Source organism: Haematobia irritans, chromosome 3 (assembly GCF_050003625.1).
Source record: "Haematobia irritans isolate KBUSLIRL chromosome 3, ASM5000362v1, whole genome shotgun sequence".
Taxonomy (NCBI): Eukaryota; Metazoa; Arthropoda; class Insecta; order Diptera; family Muscidae; genus Haematobia; species Haematobia irritans.
In genome coordinates this window covers 47671267-47698725 of record NC_134399.1, presented here as the reverse complement: position 1 = coordinate 47698725, position 27459 = coordinate 47671267, and the positions used below count along the sequence as shown (strand labels likewise).

General features: G+C 35.0%; 2 protein-coding genes across 5 annotated transcripts in view; one reads left to right on the top strand and one right to left on the bottom strand.

Annotated features, from left to right (window-relative positions):
* Spx (Spliceosomal protein on the X) overlaps positions 1 to 12065 on the top strand; it is a 53533-nt gene extending 41468 nt beyond the window's left edge. For all 4 annotated transcript variants that reach the window (XM_075299964.1, XM_075299966.1, XM_075299967.1 and 1 more), the window contains one exon: positions 11131 to 12065. In XM_075299964.1, coding sequence (XP_075156079.1) covers positions 11131 to 11996 — 866 coding nt within the window. In that variant the 3' untranslated portion in view covers positions 11997 to 12065. The remainder of the gene's footprint in view (positions 1 to 11130) is intronic.
* Positions 12066 to 23783: 11718 nt separating this feature from the next.
* On the bottom strand, positions 23784 to 26237 carry LOC142230905 (uncharacterized). Its single transcript, XM_075301523.1, has one exon. The coding sequence runs from the start codon at positions 26235 to 26237 to the stop codon at positions 23784 to 23786; it is 2454 nt and encodes an 817-aa protein (XP_075157638.1).
* Between the last annotated feature and the right edge of the window lie 1222 nt (positions 26238 to 27459).

Sequence of the window (27459 nt, the reverse complement as noted above, 5' to 3'; positions counted from 1 at the left end):
AGCAAATCTTTATAGACAGTCGCATGTAAACCAAACGGGGCAAAAATTTCTTTCAAAGTTCATTCACCTTTGAAAGCTTTCTATTTGATGAAAATAATGTATATGATAGAAAGGGACAAGAAACACACATCTAAATGTAACTGTTACACTTTGGTGAGATCGAGAGAACTTAGTTTCAGAGCAATCGTCTTGAGAATGTGTAGATCCAATAGGTTTGGGAAAAATATTTTGGGGGACAAAATTTTGTCCACAAGGGAAAAAAACGATTACGCCAAAGCAAATCTTTATAGACAGTCGCATGTAAACCAAAAGGGGTTTTAGCAAATCTCTCAATATATGTGCGGGTCTAACCGTTTAATTGAAACCATTGATAATTTCGAAACCGTAAAATCGAAAATAATAATAAGGATAAGAAGAAACAATAAAGTTTGATCATGAAATATCAAGGTTTATAGTGTGGTATTAATTGTACCCCAATGACATAATTATAACGAAAGTTCCATCACTGGTCATCAGAGTAATAAGACAGTATTACCAGTGGGGAGAGAGCTATTGGGAGCATGTGGAGCTTATGTTCAAGAATGGCAGTTGACATTAAAGGGGAAGCAGGAGGAATCGTGTCAACGAGAATGAGCGTAGGGATTTTTATTAAGGGAACGATGGAAAATAAGAGAGAGTTGATTGAGTAGTATCACTCTTGAGTGGATATATAATGACAGAAAAAATTGTGGGGGAAATAATGTAAATGAGAAACATTCATACATACATACTGTAAAAAATGGTCTCAGAGCACAATGTTTTTTTTGTACACTGGCGTCTGAGCATAGCATAAATTTGATTTTGGTGCAACACCAGCAATATATATATATATTATATATATATATATATATATATATATATATATATATATATATATATATATATATATATATATATATATATATATATATATATATATATATATATATATATATATATATATATAATATATATATATATATATATATATATATATATATATATATATATATATATATATATATATATATATATATATATATATATATATATATATATATATATATATATATATATATATATATATATATATATATATATATATATATATATATATATATATATATATATATATATATATATATATATATATATATATATATATATATATATATCCAGCCGAATGCAAGAAGATAAGTGATGGTGGTCAATTTCAACATATTCTCGTAAACGTTTACCAAACTTGCATTCAAGTATCCAACCAATTATCCAACCATAGATTTCTTTCTCTCTGACTCACCAATGATATGGACTATGTTGTAAAGATTTTGCACCACGTTCTTTCCTCCAAAAATCTCCGCACTTTTATCTTATTTCCGAGTTTTCAACAGGTTCAAGATAATATTAATTATATATTCAAGATGTGCATAATTTTTGTATATTTTTTGGTACAACACTCAAAATAAACCAAAATCTCGTACAGTATCTTACACGTGGTGTTTTCTATCCGACGGCAAAAATAATCCGGTCTCACTCTTTAGCATATTCCTCAGGAATAACTATGGACACAAAGACAAAATGCAAACTCACCTGTTGTTCTCCGAGCAATGGTCGGGAACTTATGGAATTGAAATTCTGAGAATAATTATTCGAAAAGTACTCTGGAATCTGGTTCGAACTGGACCAAATGTTGATGTATGGAAATCACAATCGACCTAGAAGAGAGATATCACAGCATATGAATAGGGAACCAAGCAGGTAGACACCAATGACTATCGGCCTTGTTACTCCAAGAGATTCCCAGTGCAGTTTGTTCCCAGTGAACAATTAGGAAAAATTATAAAAGAAAAGAAACACCAGGGTAAGATTGCTTTGGAAGATTTGGATTTATTTTCGCTGATGGTTCTTACCAGTACAATATCGAAAGTTGAATGAGACAGAAGGTCTCAGCTAGTTGCGGAAATAGCAAATTTGATGTTACTCGTATAAAGAGACAATCTATTCAAACGTCAATTAACATTTCAATTTTAGACGATTTTATTATCCTAATATATTTATCCAGCGGGGAAAAGTTAGGGATTGCGTTCATGTTTGGCTTAAACAGTACAAATGCTGGCATTTCTCAAAAACTGACCGCTCCTGGACATCCGGCAACGAATGGCCTTGCCGAGCGCAATACAAACTTTAAAAAATCGCCTAAAAGCGATGAAGGATAATCCACGGCCAATCCGGGAGAAGGTAAGAGAAATACTTTTTCGATAAGGAGCGACACCATTAAAGAATCAGAGCAGTATTTGAACAGGCAAATTAAAATACAACTGGATGCGTTGAAACCTCCAATAATTCAATTTCGAGAATTCGGAAACCACAAAGTTCGGCAATTAAGTGAGGGAGAACGTGTATTAGCCAGATATTACTCCAATAATAAGAATATGTGGAAGCTCGGTACTATTATAAACAAATTTGGTAACCTTCATTATAAAGTAAAATTAGATGATGGTTATATTTTCAAACGCCATATCAACCAATTGAGATCAACAGATATAAAACCAGCAAACACTCCAGACGCCATACAACAGCAAAAGTCAGATGAATGTATTCCCAGTCCAAATCTTGAAGACCTGATCATATTGCCATTAAACGGAACCAGTTCGGAAGGCACAAATACATATGATATATTACCGGCAACTCCAACTCAACAAGAACCACCGAATTTGGTACCACTTCGCAGATCAACCCGTCGACGTCGTGGACCAGCTCATCTGAAGGATTACGTATCCAGCGTCTAGAGGAAGCTTAATAAGGGCGGGAGAACTATTGTAATGCAACAATGTGGCAACTTTATTCCATAACTGTCGTAACTCTCTTTTTACTTTTTCTTCTACTTATATGTGATCTTCTTGAAGTTCTTCAATAAAAGCGTGTTCTAGAATAAAGACACAATTGAACTTTAAATCCCTAATTCTCTCATAAAGATATAGACCATGCTTTATACGCCTGTTTTTCACTAGGTCAGATTCCGATTACCTCTCCCTTATGATCGTCGCTGTATAGCGCCACAGGTTGTTGAATGTCATCTCTCATATTTTTACGTTGTTCATTTGTCTCTGTCATTCCTCCATCTTCTTTGTATGGCCTTTTCATAGTTGCACCGTTAGCCTTGCTACCATTAATCACACCAACAAGTCCTTCAGAAAAATTGTCTTCATTTGTCTTAGATAAAGAACCGTTATTGTAGTGCTTGTCACTCTTCAAGTGAAATAGAATCATAGACTTCTTTGTCTTCTTTTCTCCTCCTCCTCCTTCGTCGTCGTCCGCCATTCTCACAAGTGTTTTACTTCACCACCCAAACACCAGGGGACTTGGTAGAAGCAAAAAAAAAAAAATTAAAACAAAAATCTTTATTTTCCTCGAAAAGTTTCCAAGCTAAAGTATGTTGACACTTTAGCTAAATGTTTATTCGAAAAATAGTCTTTAGTTTAACTAACTTCAAACAGACTTCGAAATTGCTTTTGCTCTGCGCTACAAGAGGTCAACCGAACTCATTGACAGCTCAAAAGAAACAGTTGATTGATATTCTGCATTAAACATGTTGTTTGAAACTCATTTTGTGGGTAAATATCACCCCAAGATAATAACATTCCGCTAAATACAATTTTTCACGCTCTGACAATATTCCTTCATTCCGAAATACAATAATTTTAGATATATACCCAGAAAAAACTCTCATTAACCGGAACATCGCTCTGGATTACATTTTCATACACATGTCTTACGAGGAATGTACTTCTCCCTTCGCCATGAAATAAGTAGTGTTTTAAAATCATAGGATCACCTAATATGTTACCAGTTATGGGTAGATGTACCAAATTTTGAAAAATTACTACTTATTGTCTCAGGTATCCAAATCTCCAAAGGAAATATTTCTGTCACCCAGGGCCAAAGACAATATCCTTTAGAAGATGGGAAATTGGCTTGCGTCATACCGAATATTGCATTGACGACGCTAGGTCAATACATGTTTGTATTTTTTTATTTGCATTTTTATTGAAAAGCTTAATTTTTTAATTTGAACAATGTTAAATCTTGAACAATAAATAAAAAATTATATTTTCACGTTTGTTCCAAAATATTTCCAACTCTTAACTTGCAGAGTCGTCAATGGTCAGCCAATTTCCCATCTTCTTCTCTTCTATTGTCTTTGCCCAGGTCTTCAGCAGTTTTCATCAGCCAATACTCCGACTCCGCCTAATATAACTAAATCTCATTTTAATATCACAAATTTGTAATCCTATTATAGAGTAAACATTTGCAACTAATATTGTCACATATATTTAAAAATAATTAATTAATTAAAAAATTTTTAACGATAAATGTTAATAGTTTATACTATAGCCAAGTTGTTTGATTACCTCTGCGAAACTTCTTCTCATTGTTTAGTATTAAATGTTAAATCAATGGTATCTTAAGGTTCAGGTTCAAATAGAGATCATAGGTTGGGTTAGTTGGCAGCCCGATGTATCAGGCTTACTTAGACTACTCAGTCCATTGTGATACAACAGTGGTGATCTTCGCTCTTATCAATGAGTGCTGCCCGATTCCATGTTAAGCTCAATGACAAAGGTCCATTGTGATACAACAGTGGTGAACTTCGCTCTTATCAATGAGTGCTGCCCGATTCCATGTTAAGCTCAATGACAAAGGACCTCCTTTTTATAGCCGAGTCCGAACGGCGTTCCACATTGCAGTGAAACCACTTAGAGAAGTTTGAAACCCTCAGAAATGTCACCAGCATTACTGAGGTGGGATAATCCACTGCTGAAAAACTTTTTAGTGTTCGGTCGAAGCAGGAATCGAACCCACGACCTTGTGTATGCAAGGCGGGCATACTAACCATTGCACCCGGTGGCTCCCCATTAGAGATCATAAGCTTTTTGCAAAAATTTAATACCAATTTTTCATTTTACAACATACCAAAGGTTATTTTATGGCTTTTACATTAGGTAACTGAGCAGGCCTGTCAAGCACACGCAATTTTTCATCGGAAATCCATTATTTTACTACCTTAGACTTGTGCTGGTGGTCATGATCGCGCTGAATAATCTATGCGGACGGCATTTCCCGGAATACTTATGTCAATATCACATGGGACAAAATGTTTTTGTAGACTTACGACAGCATAATACCCTCGACTTTATAAATCGGGCCAATAACTTGTCCAGAAAAACACCCTCAGACGATAATATTGCCCCACCATGATTGACGGAACTTTTTCTATTTCTTGGATTAAAACATTGATTGAATTTTATGTCAAAAATCATTTTTTTAATTGATTCAATACACAATTAATTGATTCGGTGACAAAAGTCATTTACATTTTTAATTGAAAATCGTGTTGGTTTACAATCAAAATGGGTGATTGATACTATAATTTTCGTGATTGGAGACATTTCAATTAAAAAATATTGAATCCGCGATTTTCGTGGTTGAAATAAAAAAAAAATTGTGTGTAGAGTTGTAGTTGCAACCCTTTGGAAACACCATCACACATAAGTGTTTCATAGAATCGCTGGTTCATATCGATCTTTTCTCGTATCTTCATACATGGAAAGGGAAAGTAATAAACTCAAATGTCAACACTATGCTAGAGATTAATGATATTTTGGTACATAGTACGTATTTGTTCATTATACATTTGGCTTGATTAGAACCCCTCAGAGATCCCATGTTCAAAGCATATTTGTTTTGAACACCTCCTAATTACTTAATAAAGAATGGATTGATTATCATAAAGAAATTAGGTCTAATAGACCTAAGTATGTCACCTGAATAAAACAATTCCTTAAGATGGTCCCAAGAAAGTTTTGACGCTGAGAAGCTATCGACGTCCAAATACAAGTTCGTGTTCAAGTCGCTTTAATGCTAAGCCGTTTCAATTCTATTGGGTGTAGGAGCTGCTATGGAATTAGTTGGGAAGCTAACCAATACCACATAATTGGATGGGTCAGATTAAAGAAATGCGTCACAGACCTCACAACTTTTGATTGAAAAGTTAGCCGTTTGGATGAGGTAATTGAACGCTCGTCTTTGCTGTATCTATTCGAACGGTCCCATCGCCCACTTTCCCGCCCCTTCCGACCGTGAGGGCCTCGTCCCCATGACGTAGGGACAGCATACACACCATGATCCGGACCATGGCGGGGTGGAGACAGAGGGATTTAACCAGCTACAGAGAAGGACTCAAACAAATGTATTAGTTATCCAAATATGCTAAAATTCTGGACTTCACCATTTCAATACTTAAGTTAGTGTCAACTAGATGATAGATTGAATTAAAATTAATGCACATCCTACGAATAGGCTCCACAGAAGCATAATTCGAACGTTGAAAATCAATTAAAAGAAACTGGTAATTCCTACATGCCCTAAAAGGAACATTTATCCTAATCCTAGATATCAATTCAGAGTATGAAATATCCCTACAAACTAGCCTATACATCATCATGGAGCTCAACATCGCCCGTCGGCTCCTAAGAGTAGGCAAATGAATCAGCCTCAATCTATAAGGAGGAAGAAGAAAATCACTGTTCCAATGAAGATGTCTTAGAGCGAACAACAAGAACTGCTTCTGAACCGATTCTATCTTATCAATGTAAACATCATATTGAGGATCCCACACGATATAACCATACTGCAGAATGGGTCTAACAAGGGCAGTAAAAAGCCTCTTTTAGATTTACCCTACACCAATCACCAAAGCTATCCAAATCATCCTGTAATAAATGCACCGACCAGAATTATCGAACGAGGAGAATAACTTAACATCATCAGCATACATCAAAATCCTAGAGTTAACTACGGACTGAGGTAAATCGTTTATAAATAACAAAAATAAGACAGGTCCCAAATGACTACCCTGAGGCACACCTGATGGGACATCAAAGCACCTCGAATAGGAATCACCAAAAGACACAATCTGCGTACGGCACTCAAGATACGACGAAATCCAAACCAAATACTGGCCATTCCAATCCTATCCAGCTTATACAACAACAGCTTATGATTCACCCGGTCAAAAGCACTCAATCTTGCTATCCCCTTATAATTACTCACATCAAAGGGGCACCCTGACTTATGAAGTGGTACGGCAAAAGAACTCCTCCATCTTAAAGGGAAATAACCGAATTTCAATGAACTATTAAATAACTTCGACAATGGAGCAGAGAGACATTCGGAGCAAAACTTCAGAATTATCCCAGGAATGCCATCTTGACCACCACTGGTGGACGCCTTAACCCCACGCAAATACCCACACACCGACAGGCTATCAAATAATGGAATTGCCAAGCGACCTAATAAAATAGGATATGAACCATCAGCATCATATGTACCATTCCTATAGGCAGATTCAAAATAGCCTAGGTTATTATATAAGGAAATTATTGCATAACTTTCTACTTTTATTTATGCCTTACTATCTACTAACAGAACAGAATTATGATTCAACTGATAAAATCATCGTAATAAGTACCTACTACGAATTTCAAGTGTGGTGGGATATTAGGCCACCATGCAGCGAAATTCAAAGACATCCACTGGGTTGCTAACTTCATGGCTGGAGTATCGACTGGAGTAACAAATTTGGGCAATGACCAAGAGTTAGGCCCAATTAGTCGACCTATAGACGGGTCGACAGGTGGCGACACTCTGACAAGTCGAACCTTTTCCAAGGTAACGGCATCAAAAGGAGGTAATCCCTCACGAAAGAGATTCAAGGAACGCAGAAATGCTTTGTTTATTCTAAAGAAATTAGGATCAGTCGACCCAAGCACGTTGTCGGCTAAACAAAGCGATTCCTTAAAATGGGCTCAAGGAATTCTTGAGGCTGGAATAAGGGAACGATCACCGGATGAGCTGCCATCCTACAAAAGGGATCAACGATCGTTTGCCTCAGTTGCTAAAGACAACCATGTGATGGCTATCATTAATAAAGGAGCATTGGACGGTATGGTTCCAAAGCAAAAGTGAGGGGAAATTGAGAATGCTTTGTCTGGCGTCTACTCACAGGTGCTGGAAAAGTTTCCCGGCCCAGATCCTCGACACCAAGAGGCTGGTTGGTATCAAGGACGATTTAAGCTAGTCGCATTTGAGGACCAGAGGTCTATAGAATGTTTTAAAGCTGCTCTGATACTAATTGGTGAAGTTTGGGAAGGAGCTGCTCTAGAGTTAGTCGAGAAGAACCTAACCTAAGGATTCGAGAAGCCTCTGTCTCAATCAGAAATAAGCCGATCCTCTTGCGAAGGCGAGGGAGATACCAAAGATGCATACTTGGATGGACACCGTATACGAGAGGAGGTTTCTACTGTCTCAAAACTCACCAAACTTGAACCTATGGTTACTGCGAGAGTCACCGAGATCTCTGAAGAGGACATTGCAACGGCTGATGTGACGGTTTTTGAAAATCTCGATGGTCCTACGGATCCTCCATATAAATCTTCACCATTGTAAGGCTGCATGTGCTGCCTTAAAAGTTCTCCTGATGAAAGGGGACATAGATATAGTTCTTATTCAAGAACCATATGTTTATAGAAACAAAATATTTGAATTAAGTACTCCGTTGTTCAAACTATTGCAGTATACTGGTAATGATGTAAACGAGCTCAACTTGCTTCTGGTTCCTTCAATGTGCAATACAGACACTGTCGTTGCCAGTTTAGAAATAGCCAAATGCAAATATTGGGTATCTTCGGTCTACATGGGACATGACAGGGAGATGCCTCCATGTGCCGTTAACACCTTAGTTGAGGACTCATTGAAAACAAAGACAAAACTCATTATGGGATGCGATGCAAATGCACATCATAGTATATGGGGAAGTGATGACATTAATACAAGAGGAGAGTCACTCCTAGAGTTTATTTTGCGTACTAATTTGGTAATTTGCAATAAGGGAGATGCCCCAACCTTTGTTACTAAAAACAGGCAAGAGGTTTTGGACGTCACCTTGGCCTCGCAAGAACTGAATGAAATGATATCTGATTGGCAGGTTTTAAGTGAACATAGCTTCTCAGATCATCGATACATCAGTTTCAAATTTGATGTTCATACCACCAAGACCATATTTCCGCCAAATGTTAGGAAAGCTGACTAAAATAGGTATAGGGAATCGTTCAATATGATGATACCGGAAATACCAGAGACAAATATGAGCACTGTGCAAGTTATCGAACACACAGTGGATAGAATTACTAAGGCCTCCGACATTTCACTGAAGGCTGGATGCCCTAGAGGGAAGCCAAGGGGGAAAAGTCGACCACCATGGTCTACGGAGTTAGGTAATATGAGGAAATCGTGCAGGAAGCTCTTTAACAAAGCAAAGTCCACCAGAGCACATGTGGATTGGGACGCTTACAAGAAGAATCTGAGAGGATACAAGCGAGAACTGAGAAAGGCTCAGCATAACTCAGCAGGGGCATATAGCTTCAGATTACTGGCGGACCTGGAAAACGTTAACTTAAGCAGTCTGCTAATGTTTTTGGAACAATCTGGTTGGTTCAACAGAAGAAAATAATCGAGAAGGTTCAGCGGTTAAAACTAGAAGTGCCCATATGTAATGTGTACTTTTAGTTAATGTGGTATCACAATGGACTGAATAGTCTAAGTGAGCCTGAATCTTAATCGGGCTGCCACTTTAACCTAACCTAACTATCTACTAACAGGTTGGCTGATAAGTCTCCGGTCTGACACATAGATGGCGTCGCTAGTATTAAATGCATATTATTTTTATATAGTACCAACCTTCAAGTGATTCGTGTCAAAATTTGACGTCTGTTTGTGAGATAGAGCGTCTTTTGTGAAGCAACTTTTGTTATTGTGAAAAAAAGAAATGGAAAAAAGGTATTTCGTGTTTTGATAAAATACTGTTTTCTGAAGGGAAAAAATACGGTGGAAGCAAAAACTTGGCTTGATAATGAGTTTCCGGACTCTGCCCCAGGGAATTCAAAAATAAGTGATTGGTATGCAAAATTCAAGCGTGGTGAAATGAGCACGGAGGACGGTGAACGCAGTGGACGCCCGAAAGAGGTGGTTACCGACGAAAACATCAAAAACAATCCACAAAATGATTTTGAATGACCGTAAAACGAAGTTGATCGAGATAGCAGGGGCCTTAAAGATATCAAAGGAACGTGTTTGTCATATCATTCATCAATATTTGGATATGCGGAAGCTCTGTGCAAAATGGGTGCCACGCGAGCTCACATACGACCAAAAACAACAATGTGTTGATGATTCTGAGCGGTGTTTGCAGCTGTTAACTCGTAATACATCCGAGTTTTTCCATCGATATGTGACAATAGATGAATCATGGCTCATGGGTAGTGATACACTCCTGAGTCCAATCGACAGTCGGCTGTGTGGACAGCGACCGGTGAACCGTCTCCGAAGCGTGGAAAGACTCAAAAGTCCGCTGGCAAAGTAATGGCCTCTGTTTTTGGGATGCGCATGGAATAATTCCCTTATCTTGAGAAGGGAAAAACCATCAACAGTGACTATTATATGGCGTTATTGGAGCGTTTGAAGGTCGAAATCGCGGCAAAACGGCCCCATATGAAGAAGAAAAAAGTGTCGTTCCACCCAGACAACGCACCGTGCCACAAGTCATTGAGAACGATGGCAAAAATTCATGAATTGGGCTTCGAACTGCTTCCCCACCCACCGTATCCTCCAGATCTGGCCCCCAGCGACTTTTTCTTGTTCTCAGACCTCAAAAGGATGCTCGCAAGGAAAAAATTTGGCTGCAATGAAGAGGTGATCGCCGAAACTGAGGCCTATTTTGAGGCAAAACCGAAGGAGTACAACCAAAATGGTATCAAAAAATTGGAAGGCCGTTATAAGTGTTGTATCGCTCTTGAACGGAACTATGTTGAAAAATAAAAACGAATTTTGACAAAAAAAAATGTGTTTTTCTTTGTTAGACCGGGGACTTATCAGTCAACCTGTTATATGGGTCGGCATGTGGATCGCGGTTGTAAAGGTCCAGTTTATTGTTTTTGTACAATAAAAATATAACAAATAATTTAACATGAACTTTTACAATTTTTTCTTCTTTAGTAAATGTGCACATGCCGAAAGATCGTGTAACCCAGATGCATCAAGGATATGGATTTGTGGAGTTTCTTTGTGAAGACGATGCTGACTACGCGATCAAAATCATGAATATGATAAAATTGTATGGAAAACCAATAAGAGTCAACAAAGCATCTGCCCATCAGAAAAATTTGGATGTTGGAGCAAATATATTCATAGGGAATCTTGACACTGAAGTGGATGAAAAACTACTCTATGATACGTTTTCTGCGTTTGGTGTCATTTTACAGACTCCAAAAATAATGAGAGATCCTGAAACTGGAAACTCGAAAGGTTTTGCATTTATTAATTTTGCAAGTTTTGAAGCCTCGGATGCTGCTATGGATGCAATGAATGGCCAATATCTCTGCAATAGGCCAATATCTGTCTCTTACGCCTTTAAGAGGGACTCTAAGGGAGAGAGACATGGGTCGGCAGCAGAGAGATTGTTAGCAGCACAAAATCCTTCTTCGCATGCGGATCGTCCACATCAACTCTTTGCCGATGCCCCAGTTCCTAATATGATTCCCGTCATGGCCGGACAAATATTACCACCCCCTTTATTGGCACCACCCCCACCTCCGTCAGCAACATCATCACAAATGTTACCTCCGCCACCTCCCGTTCCTCCACCTCCTCCACAATCCACTTCATTTGTTCCGCCCCCACCCTTGCCTCCTATTGCTGGGAGTCAAGCTGTTGGAATACCTCCACCTCCGAGAATGCTAGGAACATGGCCAGGAACGGCAGCACCTCCACCACCTAATTGGCGGCCACCGTCAAATTTTCCACCGGCACCATTTCCTGCGACGCAATACAATGGCGATTCTACAGGTGGTTATCAATTTTAAGTTCTACAACATTATCAACAAATCTGACGTTTTAATAAATAAAATCCATACTTTCCTGAACTAATTCAACATTCGGTTCCTTTTTATTTATTTTATGGTGTATTTTAAGCCCACGAAATATCACCAATTTCTATTCAATAGTGATATAGCTTCCATACATATCGGAAAAGGCATAACAGCATGATTTAAAGCCGGTATGCACTACGTTTGGTTTGTATATTATTCGGTTATGTTCTGGGTTTCACATGAAAAACTTGCGGGGAATTTTTCCCGTAGGGGTTGTTCTGCGAAGTACCTTTCCCCTCACAGACGGGAAAATTTTTCACGGAATTTTTGAAAGGAATCTTTCTTATTTCAAAAAAGAAGAATTTGAAACCGAAGCAAATCTTTTATTTTAAATTTTTCATATGTTTTCTATATGCTTGATAAATATTGGGTGATAGGTTAGGTTAGGTTAGGTTATGTGGCAGCCCGATGTACCAGGCTCAGTTAGACTATTCACTCCATTGTGATACCACAGTGGTTCGATTCCTGCTACGACCGAACACCAAAAAGTTTTGCAGTGGTGGATTATCCCACCTCAGTAATATATATAAATAAATAAATAAATAAATATATATATATATATATATATATATATATATATATATATATATATATATATATATATATATATATATATATATATATATATATATATATATATATATATATATATATATATATATATATATATATATATATATATATATATATATATATATATATATATATATATATATATATATATATATATATATATATATATATATATATATATATATATATATATATATATATATATATATATTTATATATATTACTGAGGTGGGATAATCCACCGCTGGAAAACTTTTTGGTGTTCGGTCGTAGCAGGAATCGAACCACTGTGGTATCACAGTGGACTGAATAGTCTAAGTGAGCCTGATACATCGGGCTGCCACATAACCTAACCTAACCTACTCTCTACAAAATATAAATTTCTTTGCATTAATGAATGCAAACTCCGCAGTACAAGTTCAGTGACATATTACGAGGCCACTAACTTAAATATGAAATTCGAAACCTTTTTTGTTTGCATTTTCTTTTTCACCTTTTTTCCGTTCTAAAACTAAAATTGTCGCAAGTGTCATTAACCCGCGTAGAATTCGCCAATAAATGCAAACGCATCAATTGATACATTTTCTTTCGGTTTTTCTTTTTATTTGAATACATGGTCTATTTAATAGAAAGTAGCAAGTAAGCATTTTTTATATTAAAACTAAGTCTTAGTTCTAAGTAACGTCCAAAGAAACATTGCACTTCATTTTTATTCACCCAATAAAGAAGTAGTCCGGCGATCGACGCGTCGTCAACTAAAGCAAAAAGTTTTTTTATTGTTGGTTTGGAAGTTGAAAGAGTCCAGGCGACTCTAAAAAATTATTTTTTTCTACTCAAGGACCCAACCATCATAACTGGCGCCCGAGCGAATTCTAAAAAAAGTGTAATATCGTGCGATAACATTACCGCGAAGTGAGTAAATAAAAAAAGTCACTATCGGTATGAACAAGTTTATAAAAAATTATCGTGAAAAACTAGTGCAAAGAAACGAGGCCCCCGAGTGTTTTGAGAAAGGGATGCATTGAGTGCAAGCCACTTTGCCCGCGGTAAGGGACTAAATAAGACAAAGCAAAACAGAAGTAAAACACAAGTTACAAAAATATTAAGTGACAGTTGAAAAGGCTCAAGTTCGCCTCAAATCAAGTGCAGCAATATAGTGAAGAAAGAAATAACTAAAAACAACAGACCACAATAAAAAAGAAACAGCAAAAAGAACACCAACCGGAATAGAAGAAGACAATTACCACTGCCGAAGAGGACAACCCATGGAAACCGAGTCGATGAAATCGACATCTTTTACATTATTGTAAGTCTTATAACGTCATTAAATTTTTAATGAAAAATAAGAATATTGAACACTATTAAAAAAATTGTAATTACCAAATTATCATATTAAACACAAATGTAAAATCATCCATTTTTGTATTGAAAATTTAACTTATATTTTAAACGAAAAAAATTTAAGAAATTCAAGAGTGAACAATTATAACTGTAACTAAAATATCGAGTTATTTTTAACATTAAAAACCAATGAAATTAAAGATAAAAAAATCTAATGTATTAAACATTATTTTCGCTCTAAAAACAAGAAAATTAACAAATTAATAAGCACATAGTGCTGTAGAAAGTTTATTTTCTGGTGAAATTGAAAGAAAAAAGAAATGTATTAAATATTATTTTCGCTTAAAAAAACAAGAAAATTATCAAATTAATAAGCACATAGTGCTGTAGAAAGTTTATTTTCTGGTGAAATTGAAAGAAAACAGAAACGTATTAAATATTATTTTCGATATAAAGACAAGTAAATTAACAAATTAGTAAGCACATAGTGCTGTAGACAGTTTATTTACTGGCAAAATAGAAGGAAAATAAAAGAAACGTATTAAATTTTATTTTCACTTTTTAAACAAGAATATTAACAAACACATAGTACTGTAACCACCTGTTCTTAATGTACCCCCAACTAACAATGACACAAACCCTAATCCTAGTACCTTGTCTAATACTGAACGGAATTTTGATTTGACGGAACTTCGTACAGTCATTTTAGAAGTAATAAATACTCAAATGCTTAGAATGTTGCAGACGTCTTTAGGTTCGAACACGATACACGCAAATGCTGTGGATCAAACTATCGACGAATAACATCGAGGTAACTTAGGCGAATTGGACAAGATCCCAGACGTTGTCAAATGTCTTAGGGAGTTTTCGGGAAAAGCAGGAGTTTAACTCCTGGAAAAAAAATGTAGAGAGAATATTAAGGATCTACGAAAATTGTAAGGGAACACCTAAATATTACGGTATACTTAACACCATTAGGAACAAGATAGTAGGGAACGCGGACATAGCATTAGAGTCGTATAACACGCCTCTAGACTGGACAGCAATTTCTAAATGTTTGACCCTACACTACGCGGATAAGAGGGACGTATCGACACTAGAGTACCAGATGACAGGACTAATACAACGAAACTCGACAGTACAGGAGATTTACCAAGCCGTGTACTCGCATCTTTCACTGATCCTAAATAAGTTAGGCGGTTTAGATGTCGGAGGCGAAGCCGTCAATTTACTAACGCAAACATATCGAGGTAAGGCGCTCGACACATTCATAAGAGGCCTTAATGGAGATCTCCCAAGATTGTTAGGCTGAGAGAACCGGCCGACTTGCCGCAAGCTCTGCATCTATGCCTTAAATTGGAAAATCAAAAATTTCGTACGAACCACGCTCAAAATTTCAATAGCCAACCTACAAGGAATAACTTTCAATACCCAAAACCTCCTTTGCCCCGAGGAAACAACGCTTATAGAAACAGACAACCATTTTATCCAGAACTAGCCTACATTCCACGCCCACAAAATCCGTTTACCGTAAGAGCGAACAATAACGGAAGCAACCAAATTCTTAGTAATCAGCACAGACAACCACCCCCGCGTCCATCCGCACCAAAGCCCCCAGAGCCAATGGATGTTGATAGGAGTATCCGTTCTCAACAAGTTAACTATGCTAATAGGCCAACGCAACATAAGTTCTTAGGTAAAAGACCAATGAATCCACCCTCTCAACGGAATGTTCAACCTCTTAAGGTCCAACGCAACTTTCACATTGGAACCAATGATAGCTCCTACTATGGTAACATATATGATGAGAAAGAGGATTACTATCAGACGGCACAAGAACACTATGAAATGACCCATGAAGAAGAAGAAATCGACAATTTAGATGAAGAATTTGACGATATTCATTTTTTTAGAATGACGCTCCCATATTTTGAATGTCGAACGAAGAGCGGCGAAATACTCAAAATCCTTATTGATACCGTCTCAAGCAAAAATAATATCCAACCAAATCTTGTAAAAAAAGTAATTCCCAATAAGTTTCCATTCTATGCAAAGTCTGTAGCAGGAAACGTTCAAATAGATTCACATACGTATATTAATCTTTTTGGTCAAAGTGATAATCTTAAATTTTTCTTAATGCCCACTCTTAAATCATTTCATGGAATTTTAGATAACGACAGTATGAAAGCATTAGACGCAGTCATTTATACAAGTAAAAACTGTATGGTCATTCGTGACAAGAAAACAATTCAAATCAAGCAACTCCTCAGCCAAAGCGTAAATTCGATTAAGCTGCAAGACGAACAAATAAATAGTAAACAGAAAGAAATTATGCAAACCTTGGTCTCCAAATTTCCCTCACTTTTCTCAGAGCCAGATGAAAAATTGACCTGCACCACGAAAGTAATAGGAGAAATTCGTACATCAACCGACTCCCCAGTTTATACAAAATTGTATCCCTATCCAGCTTTATTAAAGCAGGAAGTCGAGAATCAAGTCGAAAAATTGTTAAATGACGGAATCATACAACCGTCGAGGTCGCCATACAATTCTCCAGTATGGATCGTCAATAAGAAACCCGACTCTCAGGGAAACAAACAATTTCGAATGGTGATAGACTATAGGAAATTGAATACTGTGACGATTTCAGACAGGTATCCCATTCCGGAAATATCGGACGTATTGGCGAAATTAGGGAACAGTAAATATTTTTCGGTGTTAGATCTCAAAAGCGGATTTCATCAAATCCCGCTCAAAAACTCTGAAATAGAAAAGACTGCATTTTCTATAAACAACGGCAAATACGAGTTCACTCGTTTACCGTTCGGTTTGAAAAACGCGCCGTCAATATTTTAACACGCGCTTGACGATATTCTTCGTGGTTTTATAGGAAGGACATGCTATGTGTACATCGATGACATAGTCATTTATAGCAAATCTGAAGAAGATCATATTAGAGATATCGAAAACGTATTTAAGACTTTAGAAGATGCTAACATGAAAATCCAACTGGATAAATGTCATTTCTTCAAGGAAGAGGTAGAATTTCTGGGATTTGTAGTATCACAGGCAGGTATTAAGACCAACCCAAAAAAAGTCGAGGCTATAACAAATTTCCCACAACCCCGAACTCTGAAAGAGCTTCGATCCTTCTTAGGTTTATCCGGCTATTATCGCCGCTTCATAAGAGACTATGCTAAATTAGCGAAACCTCTCACGTCGCTTCTCAGAGGAGAAGAAGGTCATGTATCTAAAAGACAGTCTTCGAAAGTCATTGTAGACTTAAACGAAGAGGCAATAGAAGTCTTTAACAAAATAAAGAGCTCCTTGGTATCAGAAGATTTATTGCTATCCTACCCAAACTATGAAGAATGTTTTGAGCTAACTACTGATGCGTCAGAGTTCGCTCTTGGTGCAGTCCTCTCGCAAAAGGATAAACCAATCACTTTCATTTCAAGAACACCAAGCAAGACTGAAGAACATTACGCAGCGAATGAGAAAGAAATGCTTGCCATCAGTTGGGCACTAAATTCGCTTCTAAATTTTCTATATGGCGCAGTGAAAGTCAAAATGTTTACCGACCATCAGCCTCTAACCTATGCTCTAAGCAACAAAAACAACAACAATAAGATGAAACGATGGAAGGCTATACTAGAAGAATATGATTATGAATTATTCTATAAGCCAGGGAAAAGTAATGTGGTAGCTGACGCCCTTTCAAGAGTACCAGCACAATCACCAATTAATTCAATGTCTGAAATGACACACAGCGATGACAGTTCTTCTCACAATCTCATTTATAGCGTAGAAACTCCTATAAATGTTTTTAAAAATCAAATAATTTTCGACTCCACGTTGCCATCCCAATATAAATTTGAAATAGTTTTTCCGACCGTACATAGACACCTAATTTCAAAAGTAGTGTATATCCCAAATTAACTAGTTTCAACCTTAAACAAGTATATACGGCCGTAAGTTCGGCCAGGCCGAAGCTTATGTACCCTCCATCATGGATTGCGTAGAAACTTCATCTAAACACTGCCATCCACAATCGAATTACTTAAGTTGCGGTAACGCTTGCCGATGGCAAGGTATCTTAAAACCTCCTAACACCATCTTCTAAATTGTATGTAAGTCCATACGTGGTATATATTAAATCAAAAACGATCGATACAATACGTATATAATTCAGTTTGACAAAGTAGACATAACATTTTGACAAAATTTTCTACAGAAATAAAATTTTAACAAAATTTTCTATAGAAATAAAATTTTCACAAAATTTTCTATAGAAAAAAAAATTTTTTGACAAAATTTTCTATAGAAAAAAAAAAATTTTTGACAAAATTTTCTATAGAAAGAAAATTTTGAAAAAAATTTCTACAGAAATAAAATTTTAACAAAATTTTCTATAGAAATAAACTTTTGACAAAATTTTCTATAGAAATAAAATCTTGGTATATTATTTTTGGCTCGAGTGGCAACCATGATTATGAACCGAATAAAATTTGGACAAAATTTTCTATAGAAATAAAATTTTGACAAAATTTTGACAATGATGAAAATTTTATTATGAACCGAATAAAATTTTAACAAAATTTCCTCTAGAAATAAAATTTTGACAAAATTTTCTATAGAAATAAAATTTTGACAAAATTTTCTATAGAAATAAAATTTTGGTAGATTATTTTTGGCTCTAGTGGCAACCATGATTATGAACCGATATGGACCAATTTTTGTGTGATTGGACCAATTTTGGTATGGTTGTTAGCGACCATGCCTAATTTGAACCGGATCGGATGAATTTTGCTCCTCCAAGAGGCTCCGGAGGTCAAATCTGGAGAATGTTTTATATGGGGGCTATATAAAATTATGGACCGATATGGACCAATTCTGGCACGGTTGTTAAATATCATATACTAACACCATGTACCAAATTTCAGGCGGATCGGATGAAATTTGCTTTTCTTTGAGGCTCCGCAACCCAAATCTGGGGATCGGTTTATATGGGCGCCATATATAATTATGGACCGATGTGGACCAATTTTTGCACGGTTGTTAGAGACCATATACCAATACGATGTACCAAATTTCAGCCGGATCGGATGCAATTTGCTCCTCTTTGAGGCTTCGCAAGCCAAATCTGGGGATCGGTTTATATGGGGTCTATATATAATTATGGACCGATGTGGACCAATTTTTGCATGGTTGTTAGAGACCATATACCAACATCATGTACCAAATTTCAGCCGGATCGGATGAAATTTGCTTCTCTTAAAGGCTCCGCAAGCCAAATCTGGGGATCGGTTTATATGGGGGCTATATATAATTATGGACCGATGTGGACCAATTTTTGCATGATTGTTAGAGACCATATACCAACACCAAGTACCAAATTTCAGCCGGATCGGATGAAATATGCTTCTCTTAGAGGCTCCACAAGCCAAATCTGGGGATCTGTTTATATGGGGGCTATATATAATTAAAGACCGATATGGACCAATTTTTGCATGGTTGTTAGAGACCATATACCAACACCATATACCAAATTTCAGCCGGATCGGATGAAATATGCTTCTGTTAGAGGCTCCACAAGCCAAATCTGAGGGTCCCCTTATATGGGGGCTATACGTAAAAGTGGACCGATATGGCCCATTTTCAATACCATCCGACCTACATCGATAACAACTACTTGTGCCAAGTTTCAAGTCGATAGCGTGAAGTTAGCGTGATTTCAACAGACGGACGGACGGACATGCTTAGATCGACTCAGAATTTCACCACGACCCAGAATATATATACTTTATGGGGTCTTAGAGCAATATTTCGATGTGTTACAAACGGAATGACAAAGTTAATATACCCCCATCCTATGATGGAGGGTATAAAAATACCTTAACCCTTCAGTAATAAATGGCATTAAGGCTCCTGAAGCACTGATGGGAAAAATCCAGGAAATTTACCAGGACCACTTCTCAAAATATCGAATAAGGTTCACAAACCTCCAAGTGGAAGATGTGAAAAACGAACAACAACAGGAAGAAATAATCATTAGCACACTTAGAAGAGCTCACAGAAATGGAAAGGAAAATTAGGCACAAATTCTTGAAATTTTTTATTTTCCCCGTGTGAACCACAAGATTAATGGCATAGTGAAGCAATGCACAGTTTGTAAGGAAAATAAGTACGATAGGCACCCGCCAAAACCCGTACTTAAAGAAACTCCAATTCCTACATACCCCGGAGAAATCCTCCATATTGATATTTATAGAACGGAAAATCACCTTGTCCTTACAGCATTGGATAAATTTTCGAAATACGCCCAATGCAAGCTCATTAAATCAAGGGCTATTGAAGACGTTAGAGAGCCTATAAGAAAACTAATTTTCTGATATGGTGTGCCAAAAATAGTAGTATTCGATAATGAACCATCCTTTAATTCAGAAACAATAACATTTATGCTACAGGATACGCTAGGGATAAAAATATATAAAGCCCCACCCTACACAAGTACTGTAAACGGCCAGGTAGAACGCTTCCATTCTACATTGACAGAAATTATGCGCTGCTTGAAAAGTCAACGCACAAATTACACATTTCGTCAACTCCTAGACAGGGCGACTTATGAATACAACTATACCATTCACAGTACGACAGGACAGAGACCACTTGGAAGGGTTTTTCGGACGACGAGTTAGCACAAACCCCGAAACGTACGAAAAAGCTCGACAGGATAACATACAAAGACTAAGAGACAAACAGGCGATCGATCTTAAAAATCATAATAAAAATCGAGAACCAATAAGACAATACCAGCCAGGAGACACAATTTATGTTAGAAACAATATGCGTTTAGGAACGAAATTGTCACCAACATTTAGAAAAGAAGTTGTTAAGGAAAATCATTCCACAACAATTATTACTGAGTCAGGAAGAGTTGTCCACAAAAGTAATATAAAAAGTTAAGTTTACCTCCCTTCCTCATTTTATCTCTCTCATTTTATAGAATACTCTTGACCCTCTATTCATCTTTCGCCAGCGAACTAAAAGTGTTTAATCACACACTATCGCATCTCGTGGCAATTAATGACGGACAAGGAAGAGTCCAGAACGGTACTTTCAAGATAATCCACATAGTGGAATTAGACCGATACTGGAATTTGACAGATAACATACGGACCGAAATTGAAACCACCATCCCCAATTCCAATCCCTTTTACCCACTCCTACTCTATGAATTATCCCAAGTTCGTGATATTTTTGAACTTTTAACACCAACAGATCAGACTAGAAATAAGATAAGTATTAATATACTTGGAACTGCATGGAAATACATCGCAGGATCCCCTGGTCACGACGATTATGAATTAATAACAAATACGCTAAATGAATCATTAAAAAATATTAATCAACAAGTCTTGATAAATGAATTATTACGGAAAGATTAAGAAATTTAGCAGACATTACGAATAAAATAAATAATTCTATAAAAAAGAACAATCAGTTAATTAACGAGGCTGCCATCAGCTTACAAATTAAGTTAAGATTTGTCAAAGAGGAACTAATTAATATAAGGTATGCCATAGAATGGGCAAAACAAAATGTAATAAATTCGGTCCTCTTAAATAAAGAAGAAATTAAAGAAACATTGAACAAATTAGTTGAAGACAAATTTTCATTTTCATCTGTAGAACAAGCACTTGAATTATCAAATGTAAAGGTATTATATAATAAAAAGAAAATAATGTATGTAATTGTTTTACCCCTTATGAGCAATTTACACTGATGTAATTTTGAAACCCGTAAAAATAAATGGCAAAATTGTAAATGCTAAATATAAAGAAATAATGAAGAATAATAATGAAATATATGGAATCTTAAATGCATGCCCTAAAATAAATGACGTAAAGATTTGTAAATTGAACCAACTAGTTAATATATCCAAAGATAATTGCATCCCGCCGCTCCTGAGTGGTAGAAATTCATCATGCACGATGTCCCAAGGATATCATATACCAAACGTAGAAATTATATCTCCCGGTGTGATATTACTTAACGACTTTAATGGAACAATTAACAATGAAACTATTAGTGGAACATATTTGATCAAATTCCACAACGTAACTGTTAAAATAAATAACAAACTTTACAGAAATTTGGAAGCTCCCCATATGGAAGTTTCTCCACCATCAATTCAACAAATCCCAATTGAAAACGAATTCGTAAATCTCTTATCTTTGGAAATGTTGAACTACGTTCATATTAATAACACTAAGAAAATACACGAAATTAAATCAGACTTTTTTATAAAATACATCAATTTTTCAATATTCATTCTTTTGTTTCTACTTTTGGCAATAATAAACCGTTTCTCAAAGAAACAAGAAAAAATAGTTTTTCAAACATTAACTCCAAATTCAAAGGCAATTCGGCAAATTGTCCAACCTAACTTCCAATGTTTAAGGCCACAGAAAGTCGATGACCTACATATATATATATATATATATATATATATATATATATATATATATATATATATATATATATATATATATATATATATATATATATATATATATATATATATATATATATATATATATATATATATATATATATATATATATATATATATATATATATATATATATATATAAGTTAACGGCACATAGGTTATTAATACCAAAAGAAAAAGTACTTTGTTTGCATTTTGAAATGCAAATACAGTAGCTGCAAGTGCATTGACACAATAAAGGTTCACTAACTTGTAATTCGAACCCTTTTTTCATTTCTTTCCGAATTCAATTCCACATTGTCAGTAAAATTTGAATTAATAATAAAATCAAGTCGATAACCCAAATTCATAGGAAAATGCAAACAAAGCCATTTGCAATATTTCATTTTTTTGTATTAATACTGCAGAGTTCGATTTAACAAGAAATAAAGTAAAAAATGTAAAATTAATTAATAAGCATTTTGATTAATATTTGTAAGCCATAGTTTTAAGTAATGAACTGTAGCTAAGTACACTTCATTTTTATTCATCCAATAAATGAGTAGTCCGGCGCTCGACGCGTCGTCAACTAAAGTGAAAAGTTTTTTATTTTTTGGTTGGGAAATTGAAAGAGTCCAGGCGACTCTAAGAAATTATTTTTTTTCTATTCAAAGACCCAACCATCATAACTGGCGCCCGAGCGAATAAAAAAAGTGTCGCGAGTGAAAATCGTAGATCACCGCGTACAATCCCGTGAAAAAACTGTCGTGATAAATTTAAGTTGTAAAGGTCAGGCCCCCGAGTATCTTCGGAAAAAGGGTTGTGTAGAATCGCAAGCCGCTTTACCCGCGACGAAAACGAAAGACTTGTGAAAGTGAAAATAAAACAAGTTGAACTTTGTCAAATATAATAAAGAAAAATAAAAATCCACATAGTGGAGAAAAAAAAAATCAAACAATAAATGTGAAAAACAAAAAAAACCTTTATTATTATAGTTGTTCAACTGGGCTCTTTGGTCAGATGGTCTTTTTATGAATTAAATAAAACTAATTTATTTCATATTTTACTCAACGTTTCGTTGGTTCTTTCCAACTTCATCAGGAGTGTTTTTTGAAAATCCTAGAGACAGAATTGCACAATTTTTACATTCTTTTATGATGTGTATAATAAGCTCTACTTACAATTAGTTTTACGTTTTTTTATTAATTAATATAAAACTGGACATCACGACACACATTTTAATAATAATTAATAATAATAAGTAAAATTATTGCAGCGAAACCCCTTATACTAATATCACAGAACTGAACACTTTAAACTATTGCAACTGAATAATGTAGCTTTGTATTGTCTTTATCCTCCTTTGTGTTAATGCAAGTTTTTATTCTCTCTTGTATACGTAGGCTCTCTAGTGTATATCTCTTATTTTCGATCTTCTCTTTGTCCAATATTTTTACATTCTTCAAATCTGCAATGTGGCCATACTCTTTTACATGTTGTGCCAAAGCTGTGCTTTGTTTTCCTTTGTTTATGTCTGCTTCATGTTCACTCATTCTAACGGCAAGCATTCTGCGAGTGGTACCCACATAAACTTTGTTACACTTCTCCCCTTCTTTGCCTATACATGTAACTTCATATACCACATTGTTTTGTTTTAGTTTTTTTGTCTTTTTCTTTTCTCTTGAAAATATTGCACGCAGTGTTTCATTGGACTTGTAAGCTATTGTTGTTGTATTGTCGTTTATTATGCTTTTTAGTATATTAGAATCGGTCAGTTGCGGTATGTATGGTACACTGTAAAAAGTTTTTTTCGGTTCTTGAAGACATCTTGGATTCTCTTTTTCCGTACAGTTTTTAATTATTGATTTTATTGTGGCGATTGGGAAATTATTCTTCAGTAAAATATTTGTAACTTTTTGTATATTGTTTTCCATGAATGACTTGTCACTCAGGTAAACTACTTTCTTTATTAGGTTTTTCGCCGTGTTGATTTTCATTGATTTTGGTTGAGTAGAAAAATAACTTATCATTCGTCCTGATGCCGTTTTTTTCGTATACCAATCGGTTATAATTTTATTATTATCTCTGATGATCGTCATATCTAAATAGGGCAATCTGTTATCTTCTTCTATTTCAACTGTAAATTTAATTTTGTTGTGGTATGAATTTAATAGCTTCAATATTGTTTCTAGGTGTGGTTTTTTAATAATTGCGAAAATATCATCCACATATTTCACTAGAATTTTGAATTCAATATTACTATGTTTTAGTTCATTAGTGACGTCATCTAATAATTTGTCCAGTACGATATCTGCTATCGTTGGTGAAAGGGGATTGCCCATTGGCATACCATATGTTTGATGGTAAATTGTTTCCTTAAATGTGAAATAGTTGTTGTCTATTAGACAAAATTGGAGTAGTTCCAGAAATTTCCTTTTTGGAATCGTCGTATGGTTCTGCAAGGTTTCCCATTTGTCAAGTATATTCCTTATTGCTAAGTGTGTAGGTATATTAGTAAATAATGATACCACGTCAAAAGAAACTAAAATATCGTCCTTATCCAACTTTATATTTTCTAATTTTCCTTTTAATTGTCCGGAGTTCTTTATGTTATAGATGGGCGAAGTTGCGTTTTTAATAATTTGTCCAATATGTTGTGCTAAGTTGTAGCAAGGAACTTTAAGCGACGATGATATTGGCCTTAGTGGAGTACCTTCTTTGTGGATCTTCGGAAGGCCATACAATTCTGGAGCTTCAGCGGCATTTGTTGTTAATTTTATTTTCTCCCACTTTGTTATCCAATTGTTCTTGTGCAGGTCTTTTATTAAGTTGTTGTTTTTCTTTTGTAGTTTTTCAGTAGGATTTTCCCTAATTCTTCTATAAGTAGATTTATCCTCTAGAAGTAGTGTCATTTTTCTGGTGTATTCATCCTTGTACATGATAACGGTTTTGTTGCCTTTATCCGCTGTAGTAATCATTATTTCGTCCTTATATTGTCTGATGTACTTTCGAGTTTCTTCATATATTGCTCTAATGAATTTCTCTCGTTCATTATTATTTAGCCTTCGTTTATAATTAGAAATTCTGCCTGCAATTTTTGATCTTAATATTTCTTTTTCTGTTTCATCCTTTTTTGTTTGTATCCACTGTTCAATGTCAGCTATCAATGGTATTGGAGCGAAATTATACTTGTTTACCGGTAACGCAAATTTCTTCCCCATCGAAAGGATCCATTTGTTTTCTCTCGTAAATTTTACATCCGTGTTGTTTATAAACCAGTCATTGTTGTACTTAAATCCTAATTTATTGAACTGGTTGCTCCTTAACCGTTCCAATTTGGATGTATGTGTTGATTTTGTTTTTTGTTTTATATGTCTATATCTGTTCCATTGATTTTTCTTGAATTCTGTCAGTTCTGTTTCGTTCAGTGTATTTCCCATTTCCTTTTCTATTTTCTCTAAATCTTTCTTTGTTGTCCTTATATTTGTGTGTGTCTCTTTTATTTCTATGTTCAAAATCTTGCATTGAAAATTATACTCTGCTTTCTCTGCTTCTGTTTTTGTTTTTTGGAGCTTAAATAAAGCTTTGATATTTTTCGTGGAGTTTGAGATGTGTGATGGTAATATACCAAATCTTCTACATTGTTGTAAAAACTTTGATCTTTGTGTCTGTTTTGCTAACCGTTCTATTGTGTTGCAATATTTTTTTAATGTTGCTGTTGTTTCCAAACCATGTTTGTATTTTATGTGCTCGAAGAAATCCTTCATTTTGATGTGTCTCTAGTATTCCCTCTGCTCGTACTCTTTTTTATTCGGCGGGCCCTCCGATGTTTTAATAAGTATTGTGACCGTACGTTTTAATTTTTTATTATTATAGTTGTTCAACTGGGCTCTTTGGTCAGATGGTCTTTTTATGAATTAAATAAAACTAATTTATTTCATATTTTACTCAACGTTTCGTTGGTTCTTTCCAACTTCATCAGGAGTGTTTATTGAAAATCCTAGAGACAGAATTGCACAATTTTTACATTCTTTTATGATGTGTATAATAAGCTCTACTTACAATTAGTTTTACGTTTTTTTATTAATTAATATAAATTATTAATTAAAAAAAAACCTTGTCAAAAGTAAATGGACATAAAACATTATAAAGAAAAACAAAAATCTACATAGTAGAGAGAAAATCACATAATAAAAGAAAAAAAAACTTAAACTTAAAAACATAAAGACTTAAAGACTTACATAGAGAAGAAAAATACAAACATAAATTAAAAAATTCACATAGTGGAGTAAATAACAATCAACAGCCATTGATAAGAAGGAACCAGTAAATCTAAAGTAGACGGAAAGTGGGTTTCCCAAAGGACAACCAAGAAGACGGAACGCTGGAAAAAGTCACCAAAGAAACGCTGGAAATGAAGCCATCAACAATACTATTGTAAGTCATTAAAATTTTTTAAGCACAAAAAAGAATAAGAAAAACAAAAATCTGTAAAAGAAAAAAAATCAGAAATTTAGCAATTAAAAGAAAAAGTAAAATCCATAGGATTGATATCAATTTAATTGTTTACTTTAAATAAACACAAAAAAGAATAAAGCAAATATAAAAAAATTAAAGGAAAAATACGAATCGATTAATTATCTGCTAATATTACAAAATAAAATCTAATTACCAATATAATAACATTGTATTCACTACCTATTGTCAAAAATATAATAAAAACAAAAGAGAACACAATCCATAGGATTTAAAAAAAATTGAATTGTATTTGATACTTACTATTTAAAACAAATTAATAATTAAATTTTTTTTCCTTACCCTAATATATGAAAAACAAAGAAACATAAAAATCCATAGGATTTATTATCAATTTAATAAAAAATACATTCACTTTATAAATGAACATGAACTATTTATAAAAGCTCTGTTGACAAATCTAAGTAACAAAAATCCGTCACTTACAAATTGTGAATAAAGTTTTGGTGATAA